Source organism: Acinonyx jubatus, chromosome C2, assembly GCF_027475565.1.
Source record: "Acinonyx jubatus isolate Ajub_Pintada_27869175 chromosome C2, VMU_Ajub_asm_v1.0, whole genome shotgun sequence".
NCBI classification, from domain to species: Eukaryota; Metazoa; Chordata; class Mammalia; order Carnivora; family Felidae; genus Acinonyx; species Acinonyx jubatus.
This window is the reverse complement of record NC_069384.1, coordinates 155,934,668-155,954,714: the sequence shown is the minus strand read 5'-3', so window position 1 is coordinate 155,954,714 and position 20,047 is coordinate 155,934,668. Positions and strand designations below refer to the sequence as shown.

General features: G+C 36.2%; 1 protein-coding gene across 10 annotated transcripts in view; it reads right to left on the bottom strand.

The window, feature by feature from the left end:
- TOPAZ1 (testis and ovary specific TOPAZ 1) overlaps positions 1-20,047 on the bottom strand; it is a 101,393-nt gene that overhangs the window by 21,851 nt on the left and 59,495 nt on the right. For 9 of the 10 annotated variants that reach the window (XM_053221800.1, XM_053221795.1, XM_053221797.1 and 6 more), the window contains 4 exons: positions 12,446-12,512; positions 11,205-11,379; positions 9,543-9,643; positions 6,916-7,081 (listed from right to left, as the gene is read on the bottom strand). In XM_053221800.1, the coding sequence (XP_053077775.1) occupies positions 6,916-7,081; positions 9,543-9,643; positions 11,205-11,379; positions 12,446-12,512 (509 nt within the window). Of the gene's footprint in view, positions 1-6,463; positions 6,587-6,915; positions 7,082-9,542; positions 9,644-11,204; positions 11,380-12,445; positions 12,513-20,047 lie in introns of all 10 variants that reach the window. The other variant, XR_008298119.1, reaches the window with a different exon arrangement.

Sequence of the window (20,047 nt, the reverse complement as noted above, 5' to 3'; positions counted from 1 at the left end):
AAGAGGGAAGTATACCGTAATACAGGCCTACCTCAAGAAGTAAGACATGCCTCAAATAAACAACTTAAATTACACCTAAAGAGGGTAGAAAAGGAACAGCAAATAAAGCCTAAATCCAGCAGAATAGAGGAAGTAATAATGATTTGAGCAGAAATAAATAAAATAGAAACAAACAAAAAAACCCAGTAGAACAGATCAATGAAACTAAGAGCTGGTTCTCAGAAAGAATTAATAAAATTGATAAACCCCTAGCCAGACTTATAAAAAATAAAATAAACAAATAAAGTCACAAATGAAAGAGGAGCGAGCACAACCAACATCACAGAAATATAAAATTATGAGAATATTACAAATTATATGCCAACAAACTGGTCAATGTGGAAGAAATGGTCAAATTCCTAGAAACACACAAACAACCAAAACTGAAACAGGAAGAAACAGAAAATCTGAACAAACCCAAACCAGCAAAGAAACGGAATCAGTAATCAAAAATCTCCCAACAAATAAAAGTCCTGTGCCAGACGGCTTCCCAGGGAAATTGTACCAGACATTTAAGAGTTAATAGGGGTGCCTGGGTGGCGCAGTCGGTTAAGTGTCCGACTTCAACCAGGTCACAATCTCACGGTCCGTGAGTTCGAGCCCCGCGTCAGGCTCTGGGCTGATGGCTCAGAGCCTGGAGCCTGTTTCCGATTCTGTGTCTCCCTCTCTCTCTGCCCCTCCCCCGTTCATGCTCTGTCTCTCTCTGTCCCAAAAATAAATAAAACGTTAAAAAAAAAAAAGAGTTAATACCTATTCTTCTCAAACTTCCAAAAAACAGAAATGAAAGGAAAACTTCCAAATTCATTCTATGAGGACAGCATCACCTTGAATCCAAAACCAGACAAAGACCCCACTATAAAGGAGACTTACAGGCCAATATCCCTGATGAACATGGATGCAAAAATTCTCAACAAGATACTAACAAATCAAATCCAACAATACATTAAAAGAATTATTTACCATAATTAAGTGGGACTTATTCCTGGGCTGTAGGGCTGGTTCAATATTTGCAAATCAATGTGATACACCACAATAAAAGAAAAGAACCATATATCCTCTCAATAGATTGAAAAAAAAAAAAGCATTTGACAAAACATAGCCTCCACTCTTGACAAAAATGCTCAACAAAGTAGGTATAGATGGAACATACCTCAACATCATAAAGGCCATATACAAAAGACCCCCAGCCAATATTATCCTCAGTGGAGAAAAACTGAGAGCTTTTCCTGTATAGCCAAGAAAAAGACAGGGATGTCTACTCTCACCACTGTTACTTACCATAGTATTGGAAGTCTTAACCTCACCAATCAGACAACAAAAAGAAATGAAAAGCATCCAAATCGGCAATGAAGAAGTCAAACCTTTGCTCTTTGCAGATGACATGATATTCTATATAGAAAACCTAAAAGACTTCACCAAAAATTGCCAGAACTAATATATAAATTCAACAAAGTTGCAGGATATAAAATCAATGTTCAGAAATCTGTTGCCATTTCTACACACCAAAAGAAGCAGAAGAAAAATAAATCAAGGAATCAATCCCATTTAAAATTGCACCAAAAACCATAGATACCTTGGAATAAACCTAACAAAAGAGGTAAAAAATCGGTACTCTGAAAACTATAGAACACTTATGAAAGAAATTAAAGAGGACACACCCCTATGTTTATAGCAACACTAACAACAATAGCCAAAGTATGGAAAGAGCCCAAATGTCCATCGATGGATGAATGGATAAAGAAAATGTGGTATATATACAATGGAGTATTACTCGGCAATCAAAAAGAATGAAATCTTGCCATTTGCAACTACGTGGATGGAACTGGAGGGTATTATGTTAAGTGAAATTCGTCAGTCAGAGAAAGACAAAAATCATATGACTTCACTCATATGAGGACTTTAAGAGAAAAACCGATGAACATAAGGGAAGGGAAACAAAAATAATACAAAAACATGGAGGGGGACAAAACAAAAGAGACTCATAAATATGGAGAACAAACTGAGGGTTACTAGAGGGGTTGTGGGAGGGGGGATGGGCTAAATGGGTAAGGGGCATTAAGGAATCTACTGAAATCATTGCTTCACTATATACTAACTAATTTGGAGGTAAATTTTAAAAAATAAAAAATCAAGATTAAAAAAATAAAAAAAAAAAGAAATTAAAGAGGACACAAAGAAATGGAAAAACATTCCATGCTTGTGGATTGAAAGAACAAACATTGTTATAATGTCGATACTACCCAAAGTTGTCTACACATTTAATGCAATCCCTATCAAAATACCACCAGCATTTTTCACAGAACTAGAGCAAACAACCCTAAAATTGGTATGGAACCATCCTGAAAAAGAAAAGGAGGGGCGCCTGGGTGGCTCAGTCAGGTTAAGCACCCAACTTTGGCCCAGGTCATGCTCTCATGGTTCATGAGTTCAAGCCCTGTGTCAGGCTCTGTGTTGACAGCTCAGAGCCTGGAGCCTCCTTCAGATTCTGTGTCTCCCGTCTCTCTGCTCCTCCCCTGCTCATGCTCTCTCTCTCAAAAATAAATAAACGTTAAAAAAAAAAAAAAAAGAAAAAGGAAAGTGGGAGGCATCACAATTCTGGACTTCAAGCTGTATTACAAAGCTGCAGTTATCAATACAGTATGGTACTGACACAAAAACAGACACAGATCAATGGAACAGAACAGAAAACCCAGAATTAGACCCACAAGTATGTGGTCAACCAATCTTTGACAAAGCAGAAGAGTATATCCGATGGGAAAAAAAGACAATCTCATCAGCAAATGGTACTGGGAAAACTGGACAGCAACATGCAGAAGAATGAAACTGGACTACTTTCTTATACCATACACAAAAAGAAATTCAAGATGGATGAAACACTTAAATGTGAGACAGGAAACCATCAAAATCCTAGAGAACACAGCGAGCAACCTCCCTGGCCTCAGTCATAGCAACTTCTTACTAGACATGTCTTCAGAGGCAAGGGAAACAAAAGCAAAAATGAACTATTCGGACCTCATCAAAATAAAAAACTTCTGCATAGCAAAGGAAAACAATCAACAAAACTAAAAGGCAACCTACAGAATGGGAGAAGATATTTGCAAATGACATGTCTGAGAAAGATAATATCCAAAATCTATTAAGAACTTATCAAACTCAATACCCCCAAAATAAACATTCCAGTTAAGAAATGGGCAGGAGACATTTATAGACATTTTTCCAAAGAAGACATCCAGATAGCTAACAGACACATGAAAAAATGCTCAACATCACTCATCATCAGGGAAATACAAATCAAAACTACAGTGAGATACCACCTCACACCTATCAGAATGGCTAAGATTTACAACACAAGAGACAACACATGTTGGCACGGATGTCTAGAAAGGGAACCCTCTTGCACTGTTGGTGGAAATGCAAACTGGTGTAGCCACTCTGGAGAACTGTATAGAGATTCCTCAAAAATTTAAAAATAGAACTACCCTATGAACTAGCAATTCATTAGTAGGTATTTACCCAAAGGTTACAAAAATACAGATTCGAAGGGGTACATGCACACTGATGTTTATAGCAGCATTATCAACAATAGCCAAACTATGGAAAGAGTCCAAGTGTCTGTCCACTGGTAAGTGGATAAAGATGTGGTATAGATATACAATGGAATATTATGCAACCATCACAAAGAATGACATCTTGCCATTTGCAATGATGTGGATGGAGGTAGAGTGTATTATGCTAAGCAAAATAAGTCAGAGAAAGACAAATACCTTATTATTTCACAGATATGTATAATTTAGGAAGCAAAACAGATGAACATAGGGGAAGGGGGAAAGAGAGAGAGGGAAACAAACCATAATAGACTTAAATATTTTTTTTAATGTTCATTTTTGAGAGAGAGAGGAAGAAAGAATGTGAGCAGGGGAAGGGGGTGGGATAGAGAATCTGAAGCATCCTCTGTGCTGACAGCAAAAGCAGGGCTGGAACCCATAAACCATGAGATCATGACCTGAGCCGAAGTCAAGACACTTAACCAACTAAGCCAGCCAGGCACCCCAAAGACTATCAACAATAGAGGACAAACTGATGGTTGATGAAGGGAGGTGGATGGGTGATGGGCTAAATGGATGATGGGCATTAATAGGAGGGCACTTGTGATGAGCACTGGGTGATATACGTAGGTGATGAATCACTAAATTCTACTCCTGAAACCAACATTACACTGTATGTTATCTAAATACTATCTCAATAAAAATTTGGAAAAAAATAATTAAAAAAGAAAAATAAAAGGAAAAAATATAGAAAAAGCATATGGAAAAAGTTAATCTGCCTCCTATCCATGTCCTCCAAGCACTAAACTCTTCTTTCCAGAAGCAAACACCATTCTTTGTTTCTTGTGCATCCTTCTAAAAATATTTTAAGGATATAAAAGGAAATACGTGTGTGTCCATCTTATTTACGTTACTGTGGACACTGTTCTGCACATTCCTTTTTTCATCTGGCAACAGATCCTGGAGAACATTCCAAATGATTATTTGTAGATCTGCCTTATTCTACTCCATCATATGGCTATCACACAGTCAATCAACTTGTACTTTCTTAATGAAACATTTAAGTTATGTGGAATCCTTTGTTAGCACTGTGATGGTTAAAAAATATATGCTAGGGGTTCCTGGGTAGCTTATTTGGTTGAACATCTGACTCTTGCCTTTAGTGTGGGTCATGATCCCAGGGTCATGGGATCGAGCCCCAAGTTGGGCTCCATGCTGAGCATGCAGCCTGCTTGAGATCCTCTCTCTCTCTCTCTCTCTCTCTCTCTCTCTGTCACTCTCTCCTTCGTCCCTCTCTCCCTGCTCGTGCATACTCTCTCAATCTATCTCTCTTTCTCAAAAAAAGATTGTAGACAACTTACAGTACATACTTGTGTTTGCAGGAGAAATTCCTAGAAATAGAGATGAAACATAAAAGAAAATATGCACTATTAGATTTTAACAGATATTTTGCCAAAAAGCCCCTAAAGACAATGTATGTGAATGCCTGTTTCTCTATACTTTCATGAAAAGTATATCACTAAACTCTTATTTTGCTACTCTGACAGGTATTTTGTAATTTTAATGTATATTTTTATTATGAGTATTGCACTCATGTATTACAAGTGAGATAGAGTCCTTTGTATTTCCTTTCTTGAGAAAGGCCTGTTTACTGCAGAATGCTTTTAACAATAAAATAATTCTGGGGAGAACTTAGTATACTTCTGTGGGTCTTTCTTTTGAAGAAGTAAATTTTTATTTATGAAAATGACTTTCAGTTGAAATTATCCCTGCAAAAGGAAATCCTGTGTTATAACTTACAGAATTTTTAAAGAGAACATTAAAATTGTAAAAATTTTAAATCTCCACAGTTCATTTTACACCCTTCACACAAACCCTCCTTCATGCTCTAGTCTGAGAAAGATTGGTTTTTCCAGAATTTTTAGGCTGAAATTTCCTATCATAAGGTGACTCACGCTCATTTTTATCAACCATTTTAACCTTTCCATTCTCACCACATCTCTCCTTTCCAACAAAGCTTGTGAGCTCTGGCTTACATCTTGCTAATTTCTATTTTTGTATTTTGGTTACCCTTCCCCATTTAGCAAACTTCACTGGCTATATTTGTTAAGTTGGAGAAAACCCTTTCCAACAAGCTTTTGATCCTGAAGTCCACTCAGAACCTCTGTATTCCATAAAATCTCAGTCCTGAACAAATACAAGGCATTACATATATGTATGCAATTATTCCACGTATATAATACATAAATTATATATTCATATGTATGTGCATGTATATGTGCTTGTGTGTTAGTGTAAAGATTATCTATTTGCTCTACCTGTGCATATATTCTATCTTTCCACCTAAACCCAGAGATTTTTAATTTCTTTAATGTTTATTTATTTTTGAGAGAGAGAGAGAGCTAGCATGAGCGCGGAAGGGGCAGACAGAGAGGGAGACACAGAATCCGAAGCAGGCTCCAGGCTCTGAGCTGTCAGTCAGCACAGATCCTGATGCAGGACTCGAATCCATGGACTGTGAGATCATGACCTGAGTTGTTCAGATGCTTAACTGACTGAACCACCCAGTTGCCCCATAAACCCAGAGATTCTTGAGGTCTCTTCACTGTTATCCCATTTTATCAAATGAAATCTGCCTGATGGTTTAAGCAGCCAGAGGTACCATCATGTAGCATGTTGTGTTACCAGTGTGATCTCTAAGTTTTCATTTACCTCATAGCAAACCAATCTTAATTGCTTCTCCTGGCTTAATTTCATTGTGATTTCTGCTAGATGGATTGACTTAATAGGGAAGTAACCTTGCTTGTCCTGGCTTGAAGTCATGTTTGCCTGTATGTACAAAGGTTAAGAGTTCATGCAGATTATCAATAGGGATTTACCTGCCCCAGTGGTAGCTGAAGCCTGGGCTCTGAAGCTGGACTGTCTGGGTTTGAATCCAGCCTCCACTTCTTACTTGTTGTATCATTTTGGGCAAGTGGCTTAATGTCTCTGACATTTTTTAACTAACAAAAAAAGGGGGTTATACTAATTCCAAACTTGTAGAGTTTCTATGAAAATTAACTGAGATAATTGATGTAAAGCATTTATTAGTATGGTGCCTGGGCTGAAGTAAGAACTAGCTTTTCAACAAAGGGTCATATGATTTTTTCTTTAAAGTGAGGTTAACTTTCTCCTTCCATTTAACACATCAACCACCTTTCCTATGCACATGATCACTAGGGTTTATTAGGTCAAACTGCCATTCACAATTCAACATCAATTTAAGGTAATTACATAGACAAGAATTTGTAACAACAAATTATATTATGCTTACATGTATATCAGAACTTACCCCTCAATACCCAAATGGCACCATCTAGGCTTCCACTTTTTAGAAAAATTTCTGCTGCAATATTCACAATTTGACATCTTGGTGCTAACTTCTCAGGCCCTGTAAGTCCTTTTAAAGTTGTAAAATGTATTTTCAATTCATATAGTTTATCTAAGACCTTCCTTCCCTAGAGTAAAAGTAAAGAACACTCATTGAATATCATTCATGTAGAGTATCACAGAGGTACAAAATGAGTAATTATATACAAACCAATTATCCGATATTAATCATCCTTCTATACTGATGGTTTTCAAACTGCTCTAAAATCCCTGTTTTCAGTCCCCTCCTGCTTAGCCACAAAGACAGACAGGGAAGGGGAGGAAGCAGGGCTTTGCCTCACTATTAATCCTCACACTGCTGACTCCTTTTTTCAAGTGTTTTTATACTTGTGCTTCCCCTAAAGATTTCTTTTGGAAAAAGGAGTTCTTGCCCTAATGTGGAAAACTACTGATTACAAGTTTCTGCACTTCTTCTGTTGATCACCCTAAGAGTCAAGAGGGAGAGACAATGAAAATTGAGATAATGTCTTATCAAATTTATAGGAAGAATGACAGTGGGGGAAAAAAAAGAATAAAACTACTGACTGGAAACTGTCTTTTTTATTCAATAGACTATTCACATAGTCTACATAAAAGATTAGCTCTAGTGTGGACATCAGAAATGAGACATATATTATTATTTTATATCAAGAGTCAGCAAACTTTTTCTATAGACAGCCAGATAGTAAATACTTAGGCTCTGCAGGTCACATTTAGTCAGTTGCACATTCTTTTTAGTTGTTGCTGTTTTTCTTTTCTAACTGTTTAAAAATGTAAAAAACACTCTTACCTCTTGAGATGTAAAAAAACAGGTGAGGGCCAGATCTGGCTCTTAGTTTATGGACCCTTGTTTTATATTATATTCTATACTAGCTGAGTCAGATTCATATTGTGATGTCAAAGTATTTTTAAGTTGCCTATATAAATGAGTGCATTTTTAAAGGGAAAGCTTTAACATAATTTTAATAATTTTGTGTTCAAAAGAAATAGGTTTCCACTAAAAAAATTCATACTAAGTAAAATAAATAAAATATTTGTTTCAAACAAGACAGTGAAAATTTTAAATCAAAATTCAGGTACAAACTCACCAACCTCTTAAGAGATAGTATTAACCAAATAAAATTAAAATATGCCTTAAAATTGTAGCAAAATCTATCTTTTTCAAAAAGATTTTATCATGTAGTCCTCAATTTCTCAAGCATTAAATATCTAAGAAATTAATGCTATGATGAACCTTAAACTAGATTGTGAGACCAGGGACAAGGTACATTCTGCCCATCCCAGTATGGGATCACATACTAATCACACATCAGTTGGTATGGGATCACACATCACAGTAGGTGCTAAACCTCATGAAGAGCTTGGAGACTGAAGACCTTACATATAAGGATTCTGTTGCTGTTTTTTAAAAAAAAATTTTTAATGTTTAGTTATTTTTGAGACAGAGACAGACAGAGCATGAGTGGAGGAGGGTAGAAAGAGAGAGGGAGACACAGAATCTGAAGCAGGCTCCAGGCTCTGAGCTGTCAGCACAGAGCCTGACACGGGGCTCAAACTCATGAAATGTGAGATCATGACCTAAGCTAAAGTCAGACGCCCAACCGACTGAGCCACCCAGGTGCCACTGTTGTTGTTTTTTAAATAAAACAAATCCATGGGGGTGCCTGGGTGACTCAGTAGGTTAAGTGTCCATGTTGGCTCAGGTCATGATCTTGTGGTTCATGAGTTCGAGTCCCACATCCAGCTCTGCGCTGACAGCTCGGTGCCTGAAGCCTACTTTGGATTCTGTGTCTCCCTCTCTCTCTGCCCCTCCTCCGCTCACGCCCTGTCTCTCTCTTTCAGAAATGGATAAGCATTAAAATTTTTAATATCCATGAATCTGTAGATGTAGGAGTGACCCTGTGCTTAAATGTTATTGAACATATTCAATTATAACTTATTCAATTCACCTTCAATTATATGAAATATAAGAAGTAGTAACAAAAAGATATAATAGTTGATTCAGTATTGACCACACTCTCAACTGCTCCATTTATCCCTCAGCACTTACTTCTTGTTTTAGATATTCCTGTCCTTTATTTCACTTTAATGAATCTATAACCACCTGACACCTCAGGGAAATCTAAAGAATGGTGGTTCAGTATAGTCCAGAATAACTAGACCACTTCTATGTAGATATCTCAAAGCAGATATCAAGATATATGGGATATAGTATTCCAGAGCATTCTAGGAGATGATTTTTAAGAAGTTCTGTTGTGAGTTTCCCAGATTCATCTTAAAAAAAAGGTCTTGAACTCTTGCAAAATGGTATTTAGCACAGCTTCCCAAGTGCTCCCTATAGTGAGATACTTCAGGGTAGCCGGTCTCCTGATACTTCCTTTCCACGTTTGCTTAATATACTACCTAATAATTCACTTACTAGTCTGGGACTCATTTTGCCACTTGTAACATTATTAGCAAATTTCTAATTTGTAGTGCTAACTATATTCTGTTAAAAAATTTAAAATTAACACTTTCTGTACCCAGCCCAAACAAAATTTAATGACATACCTTGGCCCACTGCAACAGCTTGTGATAGAAGTACATAGCACTGATTCCAATTCTTCCCAGCAAAGTTTTATCTACTTCACTATTTTGTGGATCTTTGCTAACTGGAACACAAAGTAGGCATATGGGAAAAGGTGGAAAAGTCATTTAAAATGACAGAAAAGGCAAATTAACATGAAATTATTGATACTAGACCAAAGATCAGGTGTCGGCAAACCACAGCCTACATGCCAAATCTGGTGTGTGGTCTGTTTTTGTATAGCCTGAGAGCTAAAAATGGTTTCCCTATTAAAAAGAATTTTTTTAATGTTTTTATTTATTTTTGGGAGAGAGAGACACACACACAGAATCAGAAGCAGGCTCCAGGCTCTGAGCTGTCAGCACAGAGCCTGATGCAGGGCTCGAACCCAACGAACCATGAGATCATGACCTGAGCTGAAGTCGGATGCTTAAGTAACTGACAGAGCCACCTGGGTGCCCCATGTTTCCCTATTTAAAAAAAAAATTTTTTTTAATATTTATTTATTTTTGAGAGAGAGACAGAGTGTGAGCAGGGGAGGAGCAGAGAGAGAGGGAGACACAGAATCCAAAGCAGGCTCCAGGCCCTGAGCTGTCAGCACAGAGCCCAACACAAGGTTCAAACTCACGAACTGTGAGATCTTGACCTGAGCTGAAGTTGGACACTCAACCGACTGAGCCACCCAGGAGCCTCCCATGTTTCCCTATTTTTAAAGGGTTGCTTGAAAGGAAAAGAAAACTATGTAACACAGATTAAATGTGAATGTGTAAAGCCTAAAACATTTACTACCTGGCCCTTTGCAGAAAACATGTGCTGACCCCTGATAAAGAATATACAGCAGTGAAGGGGCACCTGGGTGGCTCAGTCAGTTGAGTGTCTGACTCTTGATTTCAGCTCAGGCCATGATCTCACGGTTTGTGGGATTGAGTCCTGTGTCAGGTTCGGCGCTGATGGTGGGGAGCCTGCTTGGGATTCTCTTTCTGCTTATGTTCACTCTCTCTCTCTCTCAAAATAAACAAATAAACATTTTAAAAATATATAAATAGCAGCGAAGAGCTCAAAAAAGTCTCAAAAACATGAATTTTGTTGACTTGTAGTGAAGATAGTAACAACTTAAATGATTCAAAAATTCAGGTGCTCCAGTATAATTTGCTAGAAATAGTTTTACCCATCTGAATGAAAAGAAAAATAAAACATGAAGCATGAGATATTAAAACACCAATTCTTGGGGCGCCTGGGTGGCGCAGTCGGTTAAGCGTCCGACTTCAGCCAGGTTACGATCTCGTGGTCCGTGAGTTCGAGCCCCGCGTCAGGCTCTGGGCTGATGGCTCAGAGCCTGGAGCCTGTTTCCGATTCTGTGTCTCCCTCTCTCTCTGCCCCTCCCCCGTTCATGCTCTGTCTCTCTCTGTCCCAAAAATAAATAAAAAAACGTTGAAAAAAAAAATTTTAAAACACCAATTCTTGACCTTATATCATTATAATCTAACTTAATAACAAAAAGATGGAAATATTTATAAAGAGAAATCTGAAATCTGCAATATTAACTTATCCCCAACGTGGAAAATATTAAGAGCTTTACATTCCTGTTAAGAACACTGCACCACGCTAACACACATAATACTCAGACCCAAATAGTGACATTTTACCTGTTTCAGCAAATTCACAAAATGGAACGCCTGGTCTCTCTTCTTTACAGTTTTGTGTTAGTGTTTCAGCAATACAAGCACAAAATCTCTGGAAATCTGCAAAGTTTCCACAGCTCATTTTTATGTTAATGTATAAATTTCCCAATTTGGTCCAGTCACCTTTTTCTTTACAATGCTATCAGAATTATTAGAAACAAAACAAAACAAAAAAAGAGAAAGAAAGCTGTCATTATGCAAACATATTATGGAATAGGCACATGCTGACATTAGATATACAGAAATTAATAAGACAATCTCCATAGGTCTTATAAACTTACCAGCAGTGTTATACCATTAAAAAACTTTCTATCATACAATTTGTGTTTCTGACTATAGCACAGTCTCTATAAGTTCCAGATGGCAATGTCCATTTGTTTTAATGGTCTTGTTCCTAATGTACTTAAGGATGTCACCCTCAAACCTGAACTAGACAGTAGGATAGATCTTATGGAAAAGAGATAATCAGCAATACGATTTGAGCTGTCTCCAGAGAAATACATTATTTTGCTACTTTTACAGATTGCATTTTACTATTATTTGGCCCCATTTATGATTTGGGGCCCAAATATCATTTTGGGAATTACATTTCTTCTATGATAGGGAATACAAAGTAAATTTCAGTAAACTTAACATCTTCTCATTATTTTCTATTATAAACAAAGAAATAGTTTTCCATACCAACAGATTGTTTCAAGGATATAAATACTAATTAAGACTAGACCAACAATTACTACATGAATATAAAAATCATCTTAAACCAAACAGTAAAATCGTCCTGAAAGTTCTCCATTTCTTATCCTCCAAATGCCTGGAAAAGGCACACTGGCCTTGGCTTTCCACTATCATCTCACATATCGCAGCCATCCATGGACTGTGACAAGAAAGCCAACTTTCTTATGCACTGAGTCTGTCAAGTGATAAGAATTAAAGGCTAATTAAGCCTTAGATTATTATACCTTGATAGAAGTTAACTTTGGAAATGAGCCAATTATTTCCAGAATTATTTTTAGAATAGTCCATAACTCTAGAAGTTACATTTGTATTTCAAAGTATTAAAAAAATTAAACTTTTTTCTTGAGCACTTTCTTTGTATAACAGTCACATTTTAAAAACTTTTCCTAAAACTTTTACTATTCAAGGTCCTTTGTTATTACTGGTTTTCAGAGATCACAGCTATTTATTTAAAAAAGTAAATGTCATACCTGTATTTCATTCAAGGCTGAATCTAAATCACATTTCCAGTTCTGTTTAAATTGCCTCATCCGTAACCTTTAACAATAGAAAAGCATTAATTATGTTCACACCCCCCAAAGTCACTATTGTCCCTAATTCACTTGTTCCAAAGTATATACCTCAGAGAGTGGAAAAAAAGGAATGCAGTATCTATAAAAATTCTTTAGAGCTGAAGAAAATGGCAAATGCATTGATACCCACCTCACATTATTTCTTCCCCAAACCATAGGCAACAGGAATGAAAAAGGAAATTCTACATGAAACCATACCTTCAGCCTGTAAAGTAACTAAGACAGAAAATGCCAAAGCTTCAAAATAATTGTGAATAAAAAGAGAAGAAAAACATTAAAACCAGCACTTGTTCTCTCCTGCTCCCACTTCATCCTTGCTGATCCACAAGGATTTGTGATGAGCAGAAACAGACCAGAACAAAAACAATGCAAAAAAACCCCAACCAACCAACCAAACAAAAAAACCAAAAAACAAAAACCAAAAACCCTGTGGGGGAAAACTGAACAGATGGAACCTAACACTGATTAAAAAAATACAACAGACTAAGTCCATACTAAATTTGAAAATGATTTTTAAAAAACCCATAGAACAAAACAAAAACTGGGTAGATTATAACCCAAATCACGCAGAAGGAACTTAAAAGTTTGTATGATTTGAAGAACACAATCTAGGGATGCCTGGGTGGCTCAGTCAGTTAAGGTGTTAGACTCTTGATCTCTGCTCAGGTTTGTGACCTCACAGTTTGTGAGTCTGAGCTGCACTGGGCTCTGTGCTGACAGTGTGGAACCTGCTTGGAATTCTCTCTTACTCTCTCTGCCCATACCCTGCTTGTGCTCTCTCTCAAAATAAATAAATAAATAAACTTAAAATTTTTTTGAAAAAAAAAAAAAGAACACAATTTATAAAATGCAAAGCTTCTGGGAAAGAAAAAAACGACAAAAATGAAGAAGAAACATCCTTTGGCAACTGGAAAGAGAAAAAGAAGAAAAAAGGAAGAAGAGGGTGCCATTACTGTACATCAAATTATGGGGTTAGTTTTGATAATTAGTCCCAATGCTCTATAAATTAACTTATAATGCTCTATAAGCATCAAAATAGAATTCCTTGGGGCGCCTGGGTGGCTCAGTCGGTTGAGCATCCAGCTTCGGCTCAGGTCATGATCTCATGGTTTGTGAGTTCGAGCCCCGCATCCGGCTCTGTGCTGACAGCTCAGGGCCTGGAGCCTGCTTCGGATTCTATGTCTCCCTCTCTCTCTGCTCCTCCTGTGCTCACACTCTGTCTCTCTCTCAAAAATAAATAAAGATTAAAAAAAATTTTTTACTGGAATTCCTAATTCCTTTCATGAATCAAGTATAAATAACATTGATACTTAAACTAGATAAAGGCGGAAGAAAGAAAAGTACAGGACAATATCACTTATAACGGTGATGAAAAAAGCTAGATAAAATATTAACAAGCAAATCAGTTTTACAAAATTGAATAGAGTTACGCAGATGATGGTTGTGATGGCTGCACAAAAATGTGAATGTATTTAACACTGCTGAAATGTACACTTAAAAATGGTTAAGATGGTAAATATTATGTGTATTTTACCACAAAATTAAAAATATTGACAAACAGAATCCAAGACCATCTTAAGAAAATGATACACCATGACAGAGTGGTATTTATTTTGCAAATGTAAGGCAACTTCAGTATTAGAAAATCCATCAATATCATATACCATATTAATAAATCTAAGGGAAAAAATCATGATTATTTCCATAGATATTAAAAAAGACTGATAAAATTCAACATCAATTCACTTATGAATATAGGGACTGAGAGACACTTTCTTAGAGTGATTAAATACATATATCTTAGTCCTAAAGCTACTATTGTATTTAATGAGAAAATTCTAGAGATATTTCCACTATGATCAGGAACAATAAAAAGATGTCCACCATATCCATTATTACTCATTATTATTCATTTAAAATTTTTTTTAATGTTTATTCATTTTTGAGAGAGAGACAGAGTGGTAGCAGGGGAGGGGAAAGAGAGAGAGGGAGACACAGAATCTGAAGCAGGCTCCAGGCTCTGAGATGTCAGAGCCCCGAAGCGGGGCTCGAACTCATGAACCATGAGATCATGACCTGAACTGAAGTCGGACACTTAACCGACTGAGCCACCCAGGTGGCCCTATCCATTATTATTCAATACTGTACTAGAGGTAGGAGCCAAAGCAGTTAGGTAAGACAAACTACTTACAGGCAATAAAACATACATGCAAGAAGAGCAAGAGAGACATGGAAAAGAAAAACTTCACAGGGGATTATCCCCACAAAATGTTAAAACATATTACTAAAGCCTCTATAATTAAAATACTGTGGAACTGGTGCACAAATAAACAAATAGTCCAGTGGAATAGAATACAAAGTCCAGACACAGACCCAAACACATATGAGATTTAGTATTTGATAAAGTTAGCATTTCAAATCACTCAAATTAAATAAATGGTGCTGGGAAAACTGGGACAACCAATGGAAAAAAAAATTAGATCTGTATCTTACACCACACATAAGAATAAACTCCAAATAGATCAAGAACCTAACTATAGAAATGAAACCATATAAATAAGGAAACATGGGTGAATTTCTCTAAAACCTTGGTTTAGGTAAATTATGACTCAAAATTCAGATGCAATAAAAAATAACTATGACTCAAAACTGAGGCAATAAAAAAAAGATTGATAATGTAGGTTGAATAAAAATAAAAGTTTTTGCATGGTAAAAACCATAAACAAATTCAAAAGACAACTGACAAACTAGAAAAAAATATTAAGGAACAAAGAACCAGAATCCAATAGAAAAATGGACATGAGCAGACAATTCACAACAAAAAGTATAAAAACAGCCCTCAAATACATGAAAAGAAAAGTTTTAAACTCATTTATGGTAAAAGAAAAGCAAATCAGAATACTGAAATACCATTTGTTACCTGATAGACTAGAAAAGATAAAAAAGTATGACACACTATGTTAGCAAAGCTGTGCTGAATAGTCTCTGAAGTTTCTGGATATATGGATATATGGATATGTATGTGTGTGTGTATATATATGTATACACACACACACCACAGGTACATATATGCACATATACCAAAATACGTATATACACACACCACATATACAAACATATACACCGTGAATACAACATATCTATACAAACATAATGTATATATACATACCATGTATACAAATTGGTAGAGCCCTCTGGGCTGTATCTAATATATGTACTTACCCTTAAAAAACTTATACTGAAATAATTATAGACTCACAGAAATTTTCAAAATAGTACCTAGTCCTGGTACTCTTCATCCAGCTTCTTCCAATGATGATTTCTTACATAATTGTAGAACAACATAAAAACTAGGAAACTGACATTGTTACAATACTGTTAATTAGGCTACAGATATTATTTAGTTTTCACCACTTTTTACATGCATTCATCTGTGGGTGTGTAGTTCTATGTAGTTTTATCCCATATATAGATTCATGTTACCATCACCACAATACAGATATAGAACTGTTCCATCACCACAAAGGAACTTCCTCATGTTATCCATTTATACTCACCCCCCCAACCCCTATCCCCATCCCCTGTCAACCATACTTGGTTCTCCAAATCTACAGCTTTGTCATTTTGAGAATGTTATATAAGTGGAACCACGTAGCATGTGGCCTTTGAGATTGGCTTTTTAAATTCAGTATGATATCTTTGAGAACAATTTGTTTCATGTTTCAATAGTTTGTTGATTTCTATTGCTAAGTAGTATTCCTTGATATGGATGTACCACAACTGAACTGTTCATTCACTTGTTGAAGAACATCTGTTTTCCCCCTAGGTTTTGGCTATTACAATTAAAGCTGCTATGAATGTTTGTACACAAATTTTTGAGTACAAGTTTTCATTTCATTACAATAAATGCCCAATAGTTCAATGCTATACTTGATTTTTATATGTTCAGTTTTTAAGGAAACTGCTCAACTATTTTCCATAATGGCTATATAATTTTACATTCCCACCAAAACATATAAGAGACACTTTTCCTAAACCCTTGCTAGCTAGCATTGTTATTGACACTTTTCCCCCAGTTAAACCAAGGCATGTTGACAAATAAAAATTGTATATAAGATATACAACATGTTTTACTAAATGTATATACATTGTGAAATAATTGTCACCATTGAGATAGTTAATGTATCTATCACCTCATCTAGTGTGTGTGTGTATGTGGGGGGGGGGTGAGAACACGAGATCTACTCTCAGCAAATTCCAAGTACACAATACGTTATGATTAACCATAGTCATTATGTTGTAAAATAGGTCTCCAGAACTTACTAATTTTATAGCTACAAGTTTGTACCCTTTGACCAACATCTCATCTGCTCCCAGACTTCTTCAGATTCCACATACAAGTGAGATCATGCAGATCTGTCTGTGACTGCCTTATTTCACTTAGCATAATGTACTCCATGTTAATCCGTGTTGTCACAGATGGTAGGATATCCTTCTTTTTAAAGGCTGAATAATACATATTCTGTATATATACACCATACCCTACTTTGTTCTTTTTGCTCAAGATTGCTTTAGCCATTCAGGGTATGTTGTAGCTCCGTATGAATTTTAAAATTGTTTTTTCTATTTCTGTAAAAAAAATGTTATTAGAATTTTGATCGGAATTGAATTGAACCTATAGGTAGTTTTGGGTAGCATGGACATTTTCACAGTATTAATTCTTCCGATCCATGAACACAGAATATCTTTTTATTTTTTTGTTTTGATTACTTTTATCAGTTCCATGGTTTTCAATGTATAAATCTTTCACCTCCTCAGTAAATTTATTTGTTAAGAGGTTATTGTGAAGGGGATTGTTTTCTTGATTTTTCTGATACTTCACTATTAGTATATAGAGATGCAACTTTGTGTTTTAATTTTTAAATTTTTAAGTTTTTATTTAAATTCCGGTTAGTTAACACACAGTATAATGTTAGTTTCAGGTGTATAATTTAGTGATACAACACTTCTGCACAACACTGGGTGCTTATCACAAATTCCCTCCTTAATCACCATACCTATTTAACCCATCCCCCTGCCTATCTCCCCTCTGGTAGCCATTAGTTTGTTCTCTATACGAAGTGTCTGTTTCTTGGTTTGCCACTCTCTTCTTTTCCCTACAGTCATTTGTTTTGTTTCTTAAATTCCACATATGAGTGAAATCATATGGTATTTGTCTTTCTCTGACTTATTTCACTTAGGATTATACTCTCTAGTTCCATCCACATTGTTGCAATGGTGAGATTTCATTCTTTTTTATGGCTGAATAATATTCCATTGCATGCATACACACACCCATGCAGTAAAATCTTGGTTTGCGAGCATAATTTGTTCCAGAAACATGCTTGTAATGCAAAGCACTTGTATATGAAAGTCAATTTCCCCACAAGAAATAATGGAAGCTCAGATTCATTCCACAACCCAAAAATATTCATATAAAAATGATTACAATACTGTACTATAATATAAAATTAAAAAGAAAATACAAAATATAAAGAAAAATAAACAAATTAATCTGTACTTCCCTTTGTAAACTTTTGTGGCTGGTGTGAGGGAGACAAGAGAGAGGAGGGTTATTGTATAGAATGACTTTCTAACGGAATTGCTGCCATCTATTAGTTCTGTGGAATCTTTTTCTTTTCATGCAACTTTAACAAGGAACCTTTCCAAGCACACTTGCTTTCGCCTCCTTTTGAGGATTCTGCGGAAATGTGACATTGCATTGTCGTTAAACAGATTCATCGCTTGCACTGCTAAAGCCTTCATCAGGTGGTGCTTTTCTCCAAAATCTTGCACTGTTTCTCACATTTTACCCATTTCCCTAATCTCATCTGAAATGAGGGATACCTTTATCTCCTCCTCCTCTGCAAACGAGATACAGACATAGACTTCTTATAAAATCTTGCAATTTTGGCCATCTGCATACCTCATCTGTACTTCTCCTTTTTTACTTCCATTGTAATTATCTTACTGCCTTTCTTTTCAACCTTCTTCTGCATGGGGGCCATTGTATATGCTCACACATGCTGACTACAGTACAGTATTAATAAACTCTTATCATATACTGTATTTAATGTAACAGGCAGTAAGACAGCAGAGGAAAGGGTCTATATCTGCAGGCAGCCTGACCCAGAATGAAGCAAAGCATTCCTAAGCATACTCTTGTATGCAAAAGCAAATGACTGTCCATAGGTGCTTTGAAGTGACAAAAAACACACTAGTAGTACCAGCTGTGGGCACCTTCCAGCGTTCTGAAAAATCACTGATTTCTGCCAAACACTGTGGCCTGAGACCGAGCATCCGAGTATGAGAGATGATCACACACAATCTGCAGCGAGACAGAGAGGAACCAATGGCTAAGTTGTGATCATGTGACATTCAGCATTGCATACTACTCATATTGCAAGACATCACTCATTTATCAAGTTAAAATTTGTTAGAAATGTTTGCTCATCTTGTGGAACACTCACAGAACAAGTTCCTCACAAGCCAAGGTTTTACACACACCACAACTTCTTTATCCACTCATCAGTTGATGGACATTTGAGCTGCTTCCATAACTTGGCAATCGTAGATAATGCTGCTATAAACATCAGGGTGCATGTATCCCTTTGAATTAGTATTTTTACATTCTTTTTGGTAAATATTAGTGGTGCAACTGCTGGATCGTAGGGTAGTTCTATTTTTAACTTTTCGAGGAAACTTCATACTGTTTTCCAGAGTGGATGCACCAGTTTGCATTCCTACCAACAGTGCAAGAGGGTTCCCCTTTCCTGACATTCTTGCCAACACCTGTTGTTTTTGGGTTATTGATTTTAGTCATTCTGTCGGGTGTGAGAATTGGTAGTTTTGCTTTGCATTTCCTGGATGGTAAGTGATAATGAACATATTTTAATATGTGAATATGTTTAAACACACAAAACGTGTGTTTTGTTTTTTTTGTGTGTGTTGATTTCAGCCATTCTGACAGGTGTGAGGTGACATCTCATTGCAGTTTTGCTTTGCATTTCCTAGATGGTGACGATGAACATATTTTCATGTGTCTGTTGGCCATCTATACGTCTTCTTTGGAAAAATGTCTAATTATGTCTTTTGCCCATTTGTTAACTGGATTATTCATTTTTTGGATATTCAGTTTTATAAGTTCTTCATTTATTTTAGATACTAACCCTTTATCAGATATGCCATTTGCAAATATCCTCTCCCATTCTGTAGGATGCCTTTTAGTTTTGTTGATTGTTTCCCTTGCTGTGTAGAAGTTTATTTTGATGAATTCCCAATAGTTTATTTTTGCTTTTGTTTCCCTTGCCTCAGGAGATGTATCTAGTAAGAAGTTGCTATGGCCAAGGTCAAAGAGGTTACTAGGATTTTAATGTCTCACATTTAGGTCTTTGATCCATTTGAATTTATTTTTGTGTATGGTGTAAGAAAGAGGTCCAGTTTCATTCTTTTGCATGTTGC